The following is a 13350-nucleotide window of genomic DNA, read 5'->3' on the forward strand; positions in this document are numbered from 1 at the left end:
TGAAATTAAATTTAAATTTTGTATCGAGAAATAAAAAGGTTAAATTATTATAGGGCAAAATGAACTAAATGACATAGTTTAGAAAGTAAATTATTATAATTTAGGAGATTATTCAGACTTTATCTATACTTGAATGGAGTAAATTGAACTTTTTCCAACTATAAACGCAGGAATGCAAGAATCACGAGATTAGTTTAAACGTATTGAGATCGCTGGCAAGGCATTCATTAACATACTTCTATAATAATAGAGATAAAAAACATAAGTCTCTATCTCTACTACTAAAATGAATGATTGGGAGAAAAAAAATTGGTGTGACCCTACCCCTCTCCCGTGGTGGCTCTGCCGTCGTGCGATTAAAGCCGTCCGTGAAATCGCCCGAGCCCAACGCACTTGATTTTCACCGTAGATTGTGTTTGACGCCCGGCGCCGGCGAGGATCGTGGCTTTGTCATGCCGTCCTGCGTTTCAGGCCGTGCGCAGTGGATCAGGGGCCGTCGATTAGTATTCGCCGCATCCCTTTTCTCGCGTATTACTGACAGTTTCCGAAACAGAAGCGAGACATCGGCGACGTGAGGGGTAAAAAGGGCCGGGGAGGACGAGGGCGGCGGCGCAGTACTCACCGTGGGCTCGTCTCGGGCGGAGAAAGGCTGTAGGAGGTTCGCCGGCACGCGGCTCGGAGCTCTAGCGGACTTCAATGGCGACCGGCCGGAAAATTTGCCAGAATAGGTGAGGATTGGCGGGGAAGGTAAAGGAGGAGATGGGGAAGGCTCTCATGGAGGGAATCGGAGAGGGAGGGGGTGTGTCTCGTGCATTGCGGCCGGCGGCAGAGGGAGCTCTGCTCGGCCCGAGCTGGGAGAAGAGATAAAGGAGGAGGGGGAGGGGAATGGCCCGCTCGCCGCGTCCTAACCGCTGTCGGGCCATTGGTCCGGCGCATCCTCGCCGCGTGGCTGCTGTCGGAGCGGGAGGCACCTGCTCGCTCCTCGCCCTGCTGCACACCTGTGTGAGCTCGGGCGCGAGCGGTACATCGCGTGCCAATCGGCCTCCCGCGGCCCAGCACTCTCGCCCCCGCCGCCGAGCGCGCCCTGCCGACCGCCGTCGTCCGCTGATCCTTGCACTTGCTTTCGCCTGCACTAATCCAATCGGATCCATGCCAATTGCTGCACCTGCAACTGCACTGCCTCCAATCGGATCGGCTCCCTCCCCCTCAGGTACTTACTACCACCAGATTTTTTCAGTGTGACCAAGGTCACTGCCCGACGGTGTCTTGCGCCTGCGCCTCCAATCAGATCGGATCGTGCTAAGTTTTATGCCGTAGGCTCCATTATTCTCCAGTGAAAGCCAATTCCATACTCATCTGATTTGAATACACTCTGCACTGCCTGAATACACACATGCATTATGGTCTGGTTGGCCCGTTCTATTTGATTTATGTATTTTTTATTTGTTAGTTTCCAATTTGATACTCTACGCCTTCGGCCAATTTGATACTCTTGACCTGTACTGTTTCCAGAAGGCAGAAGCTATCTGAACAAAAAGAATTGATGCCGGTGGCTCAGTGTATCACCGGTATGCATATCCTCTTCGACTGCAACTATACTAATTTTCTTATTTGGTTTACACACAGGAAATTTAGCCATGGAAAATCACTGGCAAGATCAAAAAGACATTATTGTCGTCAGAAAAAGATCAAAAAGGCATTCCAGTATCCGCTACTTTTTACCAGCTTAAACTCCTTGTACAAATATCACTATTTCTCTGTCATGCTTAAGTTGTTCTCATTATTCTGTATATAATGGAGACAAGCTCAATGGTTACCTCCAATCATCTGAATACATAGTCTGAATGCGGTGTTCACATGAAAAGATTTTTTTTGCAGTGTTCTGAATACACAGTCTGAATGCAGTTTTCTGAATAAATAGTCTGATTGCATAATATGTGTTGACCATGATTATTTTTTTGAATAGTCAATATTCATACCTGTTTGGTCATTCCAGGTAGCTGCAGAAAGATAAATGAAATGCCTTTTTGTATCATAGTCATTAATAAGTTTGGGGTATTTGCTTTTTTACTTTGAGCATTTCAATAAAATAACACTGGTTATGAGTGTGATAGACAATTTGATTATGTGTTGTCCTGACCAGCAATGATTATATTAGGTCCTTTCAGATTAATATTATGAGTGCTCGTGGTGTGAAATTTCGGACGGTGCCTATTTTCCAATATGATTTTGTATCATTGAGTATTACATACATTAATAAAGAGTGTACTTTTATGTTTGCATGTTTAACAAAATTGCCAGATTCCGGAAGAACAAATGGTAGTAGTGCCCCACTTGGAGACCTGCCACACAACACCAAGGGAAGTAATCAAATGAAATAAATAATGGAATTAAATTTCATGCAAGGTTGGTGCAATATCTAAGTATATGCTATCCTGATTCGATGTGTAGAGACTAAGAAATGCTACCAGAGTTTGCGGCCACGGTCACTAGAAGTTATCCTAAGGACAAGAGAGGCTGAGAGCTCGATCCACAACAATGTCCATTGGATAGAGAAATAACATGAACAAGAAGCATCCTGATTCAACGTCGGAATGACCACAACAATAAGCGGTATGAGTTGTGTAAGGCAAAGAAAGGGCAATCATTATGTGAAAGTTTGCATGTGGATATATATCCATGAATCTGAAAAATTATCATTGGTTATCTATGTTTATGTATTAGTGTAAAAAAATTTTATCGCCCGTAGCAACGCACAGGCACGAACCTAGTATTTTACTACGGATAAATCTTGAAGGATCGGAACGGGTGAACAGGGTGAGGGAGCCTTTAAAAAATTCTTTATGATTGGAGAGAATAAGGTGCTTTGGAAAGATTGAGCCGATGGGGAATTTTTTAGAAAGGCCGTTGGGCCATGGCAGGAAAGATTGAGCCGATGGGAAATTTTTTAGAAAGGTTATTATTCGGCCATCGGCAGGAAAAGGTACCTAACCACTGCACGCTGGAAGAAGAATCGAACCTGCGACCTTCAAGTTCCTTGAGGACAAACTCAAACCACTCAGCTTCAGTGTTGTCTGTAATATTTTGTGTGGCTAACCTTATATACTTTGTTCTACGACGGAGATCCGGTGCAGTGACTACACGTGCAGTTGTGCCGCTGACGTGTGGGCCCATGCGCCGTGGGGCCCACGTGTCAGCGGCACAACTGCACGTGCAGTTACTGCACCGGATCCTCGTCCTTTGTTCTATTATAGTTGGTTGTGACGAAGAACACATAAATAGTTCATCTCCCTCTTTTTAATCCGTACATAAAAAATTATAAGTAGCATTTCTCTCTCATAGGAACTCCAAATTAGATGAATTTTTTTCTGGTTTTTCTAAATTATGCTCTTTCATTTAATGGCATATTGTTTCATGTTAATTGCTATTTGTTAGATCTTTTTCATGCGACTAGTTTTCTTCCACCCAAGTTGGGAATAGAAAAAATTTCTTTTACATAGCGGTTGCCCTTTGTTGTTTCTTTATAATCAGTTTCGACGTGCTGTAATGTATGTCTGGCATAACATTTTTTATTGGACCGATCTCGTTTTGGTCTCCTTTCTGTCTGTATTGGGTCAAGCCCAACTCGTTTTTGCGTCCTCCAAATGTCAGACCGAGCTCAGCTAAAAAGATCGGCATCAGTTGTTTTAAACTTGAAAAAAAAATAAGCGTAACATTCATGGGCAACGATCCCAAGTCGTCTCATGTACGCCGTCTCTCTTGTTAGAGTAAAAGTGATTCTCTTGATTGATGGAAAGAACAATGTGATTACATATTTATGCAAGGTGAATGGGTGTGTCCAAAGAACATGTCCCTTCGGAGTTCAGGCCCCTTCGCGAAAGGTTCAGACCCTTTCATGAATGGTCAGGTCTATATACTAATAGGTGTCTCACTATGAAGGGGTGCCTACTAATTGATCACTAATATAAACTTAATCCTAACACTCTCCCTTGATCAATTAGCTCGTTCTTGTGGTCTTGTAATCAATTTGCTCTTTTTGTGGTATTGTAATCAATCGAAAAACTCCTTGAAAACTGTATGGGAAAAAATCAAGAGATGCAACATAATATATCTCCCCCAAAAACCTTTCAGAGAAAATGTGAGGAGAATCTTTGGAAAACCCTTTAGGAAAGACCAAAGTAATACCAGTATACTAGGCAAAAGTCCCGAAAACCCAATAGAAAAAATAAGGAGAAACACCATAACATACAGTTACCAATTTTAGTAGACCCTTTAGATAAACCCAAAGTCATAGTCTAATAACACCTTGACCATATGAATAATATGCTTCAAATATCATCTTCCAAAAACCCCTGTGGGGGAAAATAGATGATATAGCATATACCTTTACGTTGGCATTGCCTCATCAAAAACTTTATATGAGAAACATCAAAGGGAAAACTCACATAAAAAAAGAGTACAATGCATGTTATCTCTGTGTATCATCCACCAAAAATCTAATGGGAAAAATGGATGATATGACATGACATTGTGTTGATATTGCCTTATTAAAAACTTTATATGAGAAACCCAAGGGAAAACTAATAGAAAGAAAAGAGTGCAATATAACGTTAGCAACAAGTTACTATTCAGAGAGACTCTCTCCCTGATGCTTGCAAATCTCAAAGTAAATTCATATCAATACAATCAACACATAAGAAATTTGGAGTATGATAGACTCTGTGTATATCTTAGCGAGATTATTACATCACTTAGTTTGCAAATGTTCATATTTCCATATCACCTATGGAACAAAGCCATCTTAGTGCAAAAATATTACATTAAGTATAACTTGTCTTTATCTACACAACACAAGTTTTATTACCTTTATAGGTAATGACTATTGATTCAATAGAATCAATACCACATAACTTCAGTATGTGATATATCATTCTGCCAAGCTATACACATTCATGTGAAGCCTTGTGCAATACAATATCAGAATGATTAGTGGAATTGACCATAAAATGTCTAGTTAAATACTATCACAAAATGATCTTTCCTTGTATATTAAGCCTTTAAATGATCTGGATTTTGGGATCTTAGAGATAACTAAAATCATTATGTCTGCGTAATTGGATCTTGGATTATACCAAGATCAAATGTGCTATTTGAGATATTGAAAGATACTCTTAGTTCCAATCTACCAATATTTGGTTGGACTAGTGCTGCTACTAGATAGCGAATCTTTGCAAAAATAATATCCGGCCGGAAACTTTTGCAAGATATATTAGAGCATCAATAGCACAGAGATAACGAACCATATGTCCTATTATCTCATCTCAATCACTATGGCGTACAATAACATTTCTCTCTTCTAGAGATAGAAAAACCATAGGATACCTTTATATTGAATTGCTCAATATGATCTGGATATAGAAGCTTTGTACAAAATATTGAGAGAAGGTGCTTAGAACATAAACACAAAAATAGAATATTGATTTAGTCTGTATCTTCCATCTTAAACTCCATCTTTAGATTACCACGCGCTATCAATGTGTGTTCATTACTAATGATGTCAAGATTATTGGCCACCATATGAGACTATGAAGTCCAACCAAGGACAGCAAAATGAACACCCACGTATAATCAATCTTGTATCCCTTAAGTTTAACGAATACACACAAAGATGATTGTACCAAATTCGACTCAACTGGTTTAAGCCATAGATTGACTTAAGCAATATACAATATATGTTGCCATATATTGACTTAAGCAATACACAATTCATGAGGATCCACGGGCCCACCAAAGCATCTAAACCGCCTTAAGAGGGCCCCACACACCTGGGTATGACATGGGGCCCACCTAGCAACCTCCAGACCAAGTTTGAGGTGGTTCGACCACCTTTTCCGGTCGGCCGACCAAGGTCAGCGCCTCTGGACCTCCCCCTTCCACGTGTCAACTCCTCATTTCATGCATAGGTCGGTTCTAGGAGGAAGGGGCCCAATCTCAGGGCTGAAGAGGCCATGACACCCCCTATATATATGAGAGGAGGGGGTAAGAATCAAGACATCCACCAAGTGCTCTCTCAAGCCTCCTCTTGCATTAGAGTCGTGTTAGATTAGGGAGAGGGTAGAGGTACTCAGGTGGGGCGCCAGTATTCGGAGCTCTTCTCCATTTTGTACCTCTATGAGAGTGAGGGAGTAGTTCGGGAGAAGTGCCAGGGTGTCGGCATTCTGCTCCCAGCTTGTACTTTTATGGATGCCGCTACATTCTTCGGTACTTAGTAAGTATTCATGGTTCCTATCTTTAGTATTTTACTTGGTATAGTGGATGCTAGTAGTGCTTATAGTTGAGTGAGATCAGTTCTCTTACTCACGGGTTCGTCGCTCTGTATTCATACAGAGTGCTGTAGTTTGCTACGGGGTACCAAATATAGTTAGACTGCAGTAGTAATCAGTAGCGTAGGCGTGGTGTCTAGGCTAGGGGTTATCCTTCATTTGCCTTATATCCCATGGTTTGTTAGAGGTAGGCCATAGGTGGTGACAGCCCTATTGGTCCTTTGTAATCCTCCACGTTCAGATATAGCGTATAGCTGTTGGCCGGAGTCGACTGGCAGACCAGTTGTAAGCCGGTGCCCGAAGCGAGTATTGTGCCCGAGAGATCGACCTTTAACTCAGCAGTAGCACTATCTTAGGAATCCTCTCTACCCTTCTACCTATCTTGGTGTGTCCTTGGACTGATTAGAATAGAAGAGAGTGCACACACGTTCCCTGTGGATTCGATAACCCTTGGAATACTCTAAAGTGAAAGCTACAACGGTATCCGTGCGCTTGCGGATTTATTCATGACGCTAAAATACCCAACAGATGGCGGCTTTGACTCACGATCAATCTGACGGTTGGTTGGTTATGATCGGAGTGGTCGTTGCAGACTCAAGGTGGAGCTGTAACGATGGTGGCGAAAGCCATGGTAGACTCAATGTTGATGGAGATGGCTTGTTCGAGGAGGAAGATTATGATCTCAATGATTGGGTGCAAGATGGAAGCACTGGGAGCAAAAAAATAACGGTGGCGGTGTTCTGTCCGAAGGTCGACAAGGTGGCGGGATCGGCCTCGTCGGGCTATTCCAAGTGAGCAGCAAAGGGAGACGACTCAAGTCCGGTACACGGAGGTTCGAGCATGGACGGCTTCAAGGTGGCGTACATATTTGCCAAGGTGGAGTTTGTTAGATATGTGTCGAATATGTGTACAGTTTGGTTACAATTGGACTTGAGTTGTAATTTGGTAGGTTAGGGATAGAGTTTGGGCCGTACTTTGTGCCCCTAGGGCCCATAAATATGAGGGCACTACTGTGTAACCGTGAGACGACTTGGGCTGCTGGCGTGGGCGGCGGCATGGCCGCGATGGTGCCCGGATGTCGGTGTAGCTGCTGTGTATGGGGAGGAGCGCCCATAGTCATGCTCCGAGGATGTAGGCACATCGCCGAACCTCGTTAAAAAATATTGTGCCTTGGTGTCGTTCTTGTTTGTGTGATCTTGCGATTTGATTTTGCATTCTTGGGTTATCGCTTTCGCGCTATTATTCTAACAAGTTATCTGGGCAACATCTAGGACGCTGCAAATACTGAATTTGATGCTGGCAATGACAATGGGAAGGATGTTGTCAAGAAAAAGAATGAAGTTTCAAAGGGTGTGCTAGAGCTGCAAGGGCTTCTATGGGGTTTTGGTGTTGAGGAGAAGGCAGTGACGTACAGGGGAGATGTGTTCCATGTGCATCAGATCCAATTACCCTGAATCCCTTTAGTGCAACACATCTTCTGCAAAATCCAGCCATTTGTGGAGAAAAAAAAGCATATACAGGTGCCATCTGAATTGCTTTTCTTTTTCACTAAAGCTCTTCTCTGAATTTGTACAAAGGCGATGCGACTGCATCCTGTGTGAAAAGTTACATACAGAAAGGGCGAAACAAAAAAAGGGAGGGAGTTCCTTTGTTCTTCTAACAAGATAATCTAGGGAACACTTTTTTCCTTCCTGTGTACAAAGTATTACTTCCTTTTGAAACCTCTACAATCTTCTTGGGGAATCAAAAGTTTGTGTTCTCAACTGAGAGATATCTAGCCATGGGTCTGTGAGACCGCTGCTTGGTCGCATTGGATAGAGCGCATTGTTGATAGGACTGTAGTTGGCTGCTCCAGCTGAATAGGCTGGGTGAGGAGGCGATGCCAAACAACTTCGGTTGGACTGCCTGTACTGCCGTAGCGGGCTAGAGCAAGGAGAGACAGGCAGGGACATATTCATCCGCACATTGGACTGATTGCTGCACATAACAATATCTGTTAGACAATGAACAGATGTAATTTCTGATAACTCAAACAGAAGGAGAACATACAGAGCTGCAATCCTGCGATTTGATGTTGAAGGAATGGGGGATGTTGGGCCTGGCAAGTTTCTTCTTAACACGGTATCAGGATCTCTTAGAGGAGATAAACTTCTGTATGATGAAATTGCAATGCTTGTCTGTGCCTGAAAGAAAAACATATTGGTAAGAAATCATGAAAGCACACATTGAAATATGAAAAAAAATGATCAACATTAAGATTGTAATAAATTGTGTTCATGTTTACAGTTTTCTTATATTTATACATGGCTTATCGTCCATCTAGCTCTAATACGGAGCACAAGCAGATCTCAGACAGACCAGATATTTGACAGTATTGGTCACAACTCATAGTTCATAGGCAGTATGTGGGGAGTCGTACCGCGGTGTTTTTTCCCTCGGTTGAAGTAGGAAACACATCCCTTGTGATTCCAGATCTGGAACTCCGGAATGTAGAATGGTCCTTGACAAAAGGATGATCCATTAGCTGAGCAGCTGTAGGGCGGGCAGCAGGATCACGCTGCAGACAGAGCTTCAGAAAGCTTTTCGCCTCAGAAGAAAGATGATCTGGGATATCAGGTATCTCTTTGCTGTTCCCAATCTTAAATATTGCAGCCACCTGTGAAAACAATACAAAGCTTAGCAGATAATCAATGTAAGGAGAAGCATCATAACTTCATAACCATGTAAAAGGTCAAATCCAATATGTCAACAACTCACCCCTTCGTACTGACTCCAAGGAGGTTTTGCTGTTGCCATCTCAAGAATGGTGCAACCAAGGCTCCAAATGTCTACTGAAAGGCTGTAGCCATTACTATTCATAATAACCTGAAAAGTTTTGACAAACAAAATTGAAGACTTCGGTTGATGACTGTTCCCTGGAAAAGAATTGATAATCCCTAAAAAAAAGAATTGATAAGTAATTTAAACTTCAGTAGCCTCACCTCTGGTGCCATCCAGTAAGGGCTCCCTTTGAAGGATCTGATGGATGTGTATGCAGATATCTGCGTAAATGTAGCAAATGGTTACTAAAAATAATATGAAGGGAACGGAGGTATTTAACAACATAACTGTCAGATAACGACAGAGCATATTACTTACATGCTTAGCCATACCGAAGTCGGCCAGTTTGATATCACCATTAGGATCGACGAGTATGTTTGCCCCTTTGATATCCCTGTCAGAAAAGGTAAAAAGTCATGGATAAGTAAGAGTGGTATGTATGCAGTTGCATGAAAGAGGAAAGTAAACTGTATCTGAAGTGTTAATGATGTAAATGACTGGCAAATACCTGTGCACTGTATTCCGCCCATGCAAGTATGCAAGGCCAGAAAGGATTTGTGCTGTGTAACTCCGAAGGACTGCCTCCCCGAATGGACCATATTCTTGAAGTAACTTATGGATAGAGCCCCCAGAAACATACTCGAGATAGACCGAGAGTGTCTCATTAGACTGCATTGTGGTATGAAGTACACATTAATATGACTAATATGACTGTTGTCACAATGCTTAATCTCAACGCATTAACTGTATTGCTCATGAGCATTGTGGTAACTTATATTATGTAATCACAGAAGATCATGGTTAGTTCAGTAATTACCAGATCACTGCCATAGTACTGCACAATGTTTGGATGTGACAGCTGACTCAGCAGCACAATTTCCTGTCCAAATAAACTAGTGTCAGTAGGATAAAGAGCACAAATTCTTCTGGGAGACTGATACTGATGTATTCATTAGTTCCATATATTGCTACCTGATTTAGCTGCCTGAGACACTCTTTTGAGTTAGAATCATCAGAAATGACCTTAACCTCTTTAATTGCACACATTTGTCCGCCTTCACTGCAAAACATACATTTTGAATGATAACTCAGTATCATATAGAATTGTAAATTCATCTTCTGAAGAAAATGACGAGAATATAATGCTTCAAAATTAAGCTATGCACCTGTTGAATCCCAGATATACTTGCCCAAAGGTCCCGCTACCTAGCAACTTCCCCTTCTTCCACTGTAGAGAACGGGAAGGCAAGCATGGGGAGCCTGGAGGAAGGGGGAGAGGTTGAGGTGAGCTTGAGCTTCGCGAATCATCCTGCCATGCAGTAGGAGATGCTTGGCATTGCCCAAACGTTCTTGATGGCACTGGGGAGGTTGAATAGTGATGTGCTCTTGAGCTAGGGGGAGAGCTGGGCACTTGTGTACTGAACACAATTTCTGTTGATTTCCGACCACGACAATACGTAGTTCGGTCATTTGCAAGATCCAAATTTTGAAGGTGAATCTCTTTCCTCGGTGAAACTGAGGTTTCAGACATTCGGGGATGCTCCAAAGCCTGATTATTTGTGAAGATACGCCCTTCTGCTACGACATGACTTTGTTTCCGAGATTCAATTGCTACTGCTCTGCCGGGAAGAGTGCTACTTGTTTCTGACAACCTGTCAAATCAGACATGAAGAAACAAATTTCAGCTGTAATGCATATATTTGAACTGATGAGCAAACAGTAGTACTTTGTTCCTCCATCCTGGAGATTCGTATCTCAAACAGTTACAAAAGAACCTCAATTATTTCCTTGGACAACTATTGTCTCCTACCTTTGTAATCATGCAAGGACAGAGAAAAAGGGGGGATATTTTCTCATCATACAGAATACCTTAAAAATGGATGTGTAGAAATTTTCGGATTAAATACTGCTCCAAAATGGAAAAGGTATCCTGTTCTTATCTCTGAATCTAGACTAGCAAAACCAAATTCATCACAGAAATTCAGCCAAATGCAAGAAGACCAAACAAGTTTCAGAAGCAACCATCAACAAAAGTGCCTTGTCAATAGGATAATAGAAACCGTAAACAATTTGAACCAATTCCCCAAACAGCCGAAGTATACGCTGAACCGACCAGATTTCGGAGTAGTAATAATTGGACTGTAGATGGACAATTTCAGGTGGCGAACAGTTGACACCGCTCTGAAATCAGAATTGAGCACGCCTAGAGATTAAAAAACGATCAGATAAACACCAAATTTGCAGCTCCAAAGTCGCCCCAACAAAGAAGTACTCATCCAAAGGAAACATCAAATATTTCAAATTACTAAAGAAAAACAAATCTCGACACCCAAATTCATCAGGAAAAGAACACAACTCTAGTCCCCCAGTTCGCTGCGAATTCCATCCAAAGGCAACCGAAACACTGACTGAGGCAAGCAACCAGAGGACCAAATTCTGACGCCGTCCACGCCGAAATTTCAGGCCAAAGATAAAGTAATAACAAGCTGCAGGAACACCAGCATGATTGGCCCCCCCAGAAACGAGCGCACTTTACACCGAATTCCGCACGGGAACGGCACCACCAAACGGCCCAACTTTAGCGCTCCCCCCGTGAACCAAACCAACCACCGAAACAACCAGGGCCAACCGGCCGCCCCCACGCCGTGCGCCGGCCGCGTCTCACCTGTAAACCCCGAGATCCAGCTGCTCGTCGGAGGCCGCCGAGGACCCCAGCGAGGACCCGCCGCCGCCGCTGGACGCCGAGGCGGAGCCCGAGGCCGAGGCCGGCGCGGACGGCAGCGGCGACGTCAGGGACGCCGGCCGCGGGAGTGGGAGCCCGACGACCGCAGCCGCCGGCGGCGGCTGCTGCTTCCCGCGGGCCCCCGCGGCGAGCAGCGCCTCGTCGAAGCTGCTCGCCTTCTTCTTCCCCTTCCCCGCCACCGCCTCCTTAATTTCTCCGGCCGCCGCCGCGGCGCCGGCCTTGCTGGACCTGCTCCTGCACCTGCCCTTCCACCACGCCGCCGGCATCCCGCCGCTCCACCGGTGCCTTCACACAGAGAAAGATGTCTAGAGAGAGAGAGCGCGTGCGCGCTGTGTGCCTGTGGGTGTAAAGAGAGAGAGAGAGAGGGGGGAGGGAGAGGCGTACACGCGGGAGGAGACGGAGGGGTGCGAGCTCTTGAGCAAGTTGCAACGACCGGGGTCGCCGTTGCGGGGCCCACCTGTCAGAAGGCGCCGCCCGGGCCAGGGGTGCGCGTAGCCACTAGCCAGTGGCGCCCGCCCGCCTGCACACGTAGCGGCGCGCGCCGAGCGCGGTGGGTCCCGGGGAAGGGGCGGGCGGCTGACCCGTGGGCCCGGGTTTCGTGGGCGGGGCCCGCGAGGCGGGTGGGGGCCAGGTGGGGCTGTTGTCGTGCTGCGCGGCAGTGATGGTGGGGGACAACTGGACGGGAGGCGTAGGCTGCTGACGTGTCCGGCGGGTTGGGTTGGGTTGGCTGCTACGCACAGTGGTGATGGAGTGGTTATCCCATCGCTCTGCAGGTGCCGGCGCCAGCGCACAACTATTCGGGTTCGTCCTTGTTTTATTTTTTTCTTCTGTTCTTCTTGTTTCATCTTTTTTATTTTTGTTTTTGGAGTAGTAGTATAATTCAAATTGGCAGCTTGTGATGTCGAGATGCCGCTTTTCGTTCTGATGATGAAGGGGGTTTTATTGGTGCTGGAGGGTTGATATGAGCTAGTGATAAAGAAAGGTTGCTCGCGAGTTATCTATTCTCTCGTGCCGATCAATCAGTACATCTATGAGGTTTTATTTATGTCGGTATGTATAATGGATCTTGTCATCCCAGTAGCTTTTAAAAGAAACCCAAGGTACTTGGAGGATTTGTTGCGCATCGCCCTTTTCTTTTTTACATTACATGTCAACTAACCGTATAAATAATTCGGTTCAGACGTATCTTTTGTTTCATGACCATCTTTTGCGATGTGTTAAATATTGCATCTCCTCGAACATATTAATTTAAATAAAAAACAGCATCTTACTTTTTAGTTCTAATTTTTGAACACAATCCAACATTCGCTCTGTTCTGCTGGCAACTAGCAGTAGCAGTGTTTTTCTCTCGCAACAAATCAGCACCAGTCACCAATCAGCGAATAGTACTTTTCTCTCACAGCAAATCAGTACCAGCCACAAGCCACAGTCAGCCGAGCAGAGTGAATTGTGTCCACCATCAAT

General features: G+C 44.3%; 1 protein-coding gene and 1 long non-coding RNA gene across 2 annotated transcripts; one reads left to right on the forward strand and one right to left on the reverse strand.

Annotated features, from left to right (window-relative positions):
• Positions 1-531: 531 nt before the first annotated feature.
• LOC120646221 lies at positions 532-1864 on the forward strand. Its single transcript, XR_005664322.1, has 2 exons — positions 532-1210; positions 1627-1864. It is a non-coding gene; the product is annotated as an uncharacterized LOC120646221 (long non-coding RNA).
• A 5974-nt stretch (positions 1865-7838) lies between these two features.
• Positions 7839-12248, reverse strand: LOC120644201 (mitogen-activated protein kinase kinase kinase 3-like). Its single transcript, XM_039920764.1, has 11 exons — positions 11809-12248; positions 10310-10795; positions 10116-10203; positions 9961-10023; positions 9652-9812; positions 9462-9537; positions 9305-9364; positions 9081-9188; positions 8743-8979; positions 8373-8506; positions 7839-8300 (listed from the first exon to the last, which is right to left on the reverse strand). The coding sequence occupies exons 1-11, from the start codon at positions 12150-12152 to the stop codon at positions 8048-8050; spliced, it is 2010 nt and encodes a 669-aa protein (XP_039776698.1). The 5' UTR covers positions 12153-12248; the 3' UTR covers positions 7839-8047.
• Positions 12249-13350: the final 1102 nt, after the last annotated feature.

The sequence above is a fragment of the Panicum virgatum genome, chromosome 8K, assembly GCF_016808335.1.
Source record: "Panicum virgatum strain AP13 chromosome 8K, P.virgatum_v5, whole genome shotgun sequence".
Classification (NCBI taxonomy): domain Eukaryota; kingdom Viridiplantae; phylum Streptophyta; class Magnoliopsida; order Poales; family Poaceae; genus Panicum; species Panicum virgatum.

Coding starts and splice junctions, on each gene's coding strand:
- LOC120644201 (XM_039920764.1), bottom strand. CDS start 12,152: ATGCCGGCGGCGTGGTGGAAGGGCAGGTGCAGGAGCAGGTCCAGCAAG. Junction 10,024..10,115: donor GTCTCAGGCAGCTAAATCAG/GTAGCAATATAT, acceptor TTATTTGGACAG/GAAATTGTGCTGCTGAGTCA. Junction 9,365..9,461: donor ACTTCGGTATGGCTAAGCAT/GTAAGTAATATG, acceptor ACATTTACGCAG/ATATCTGCATACACATCCAT.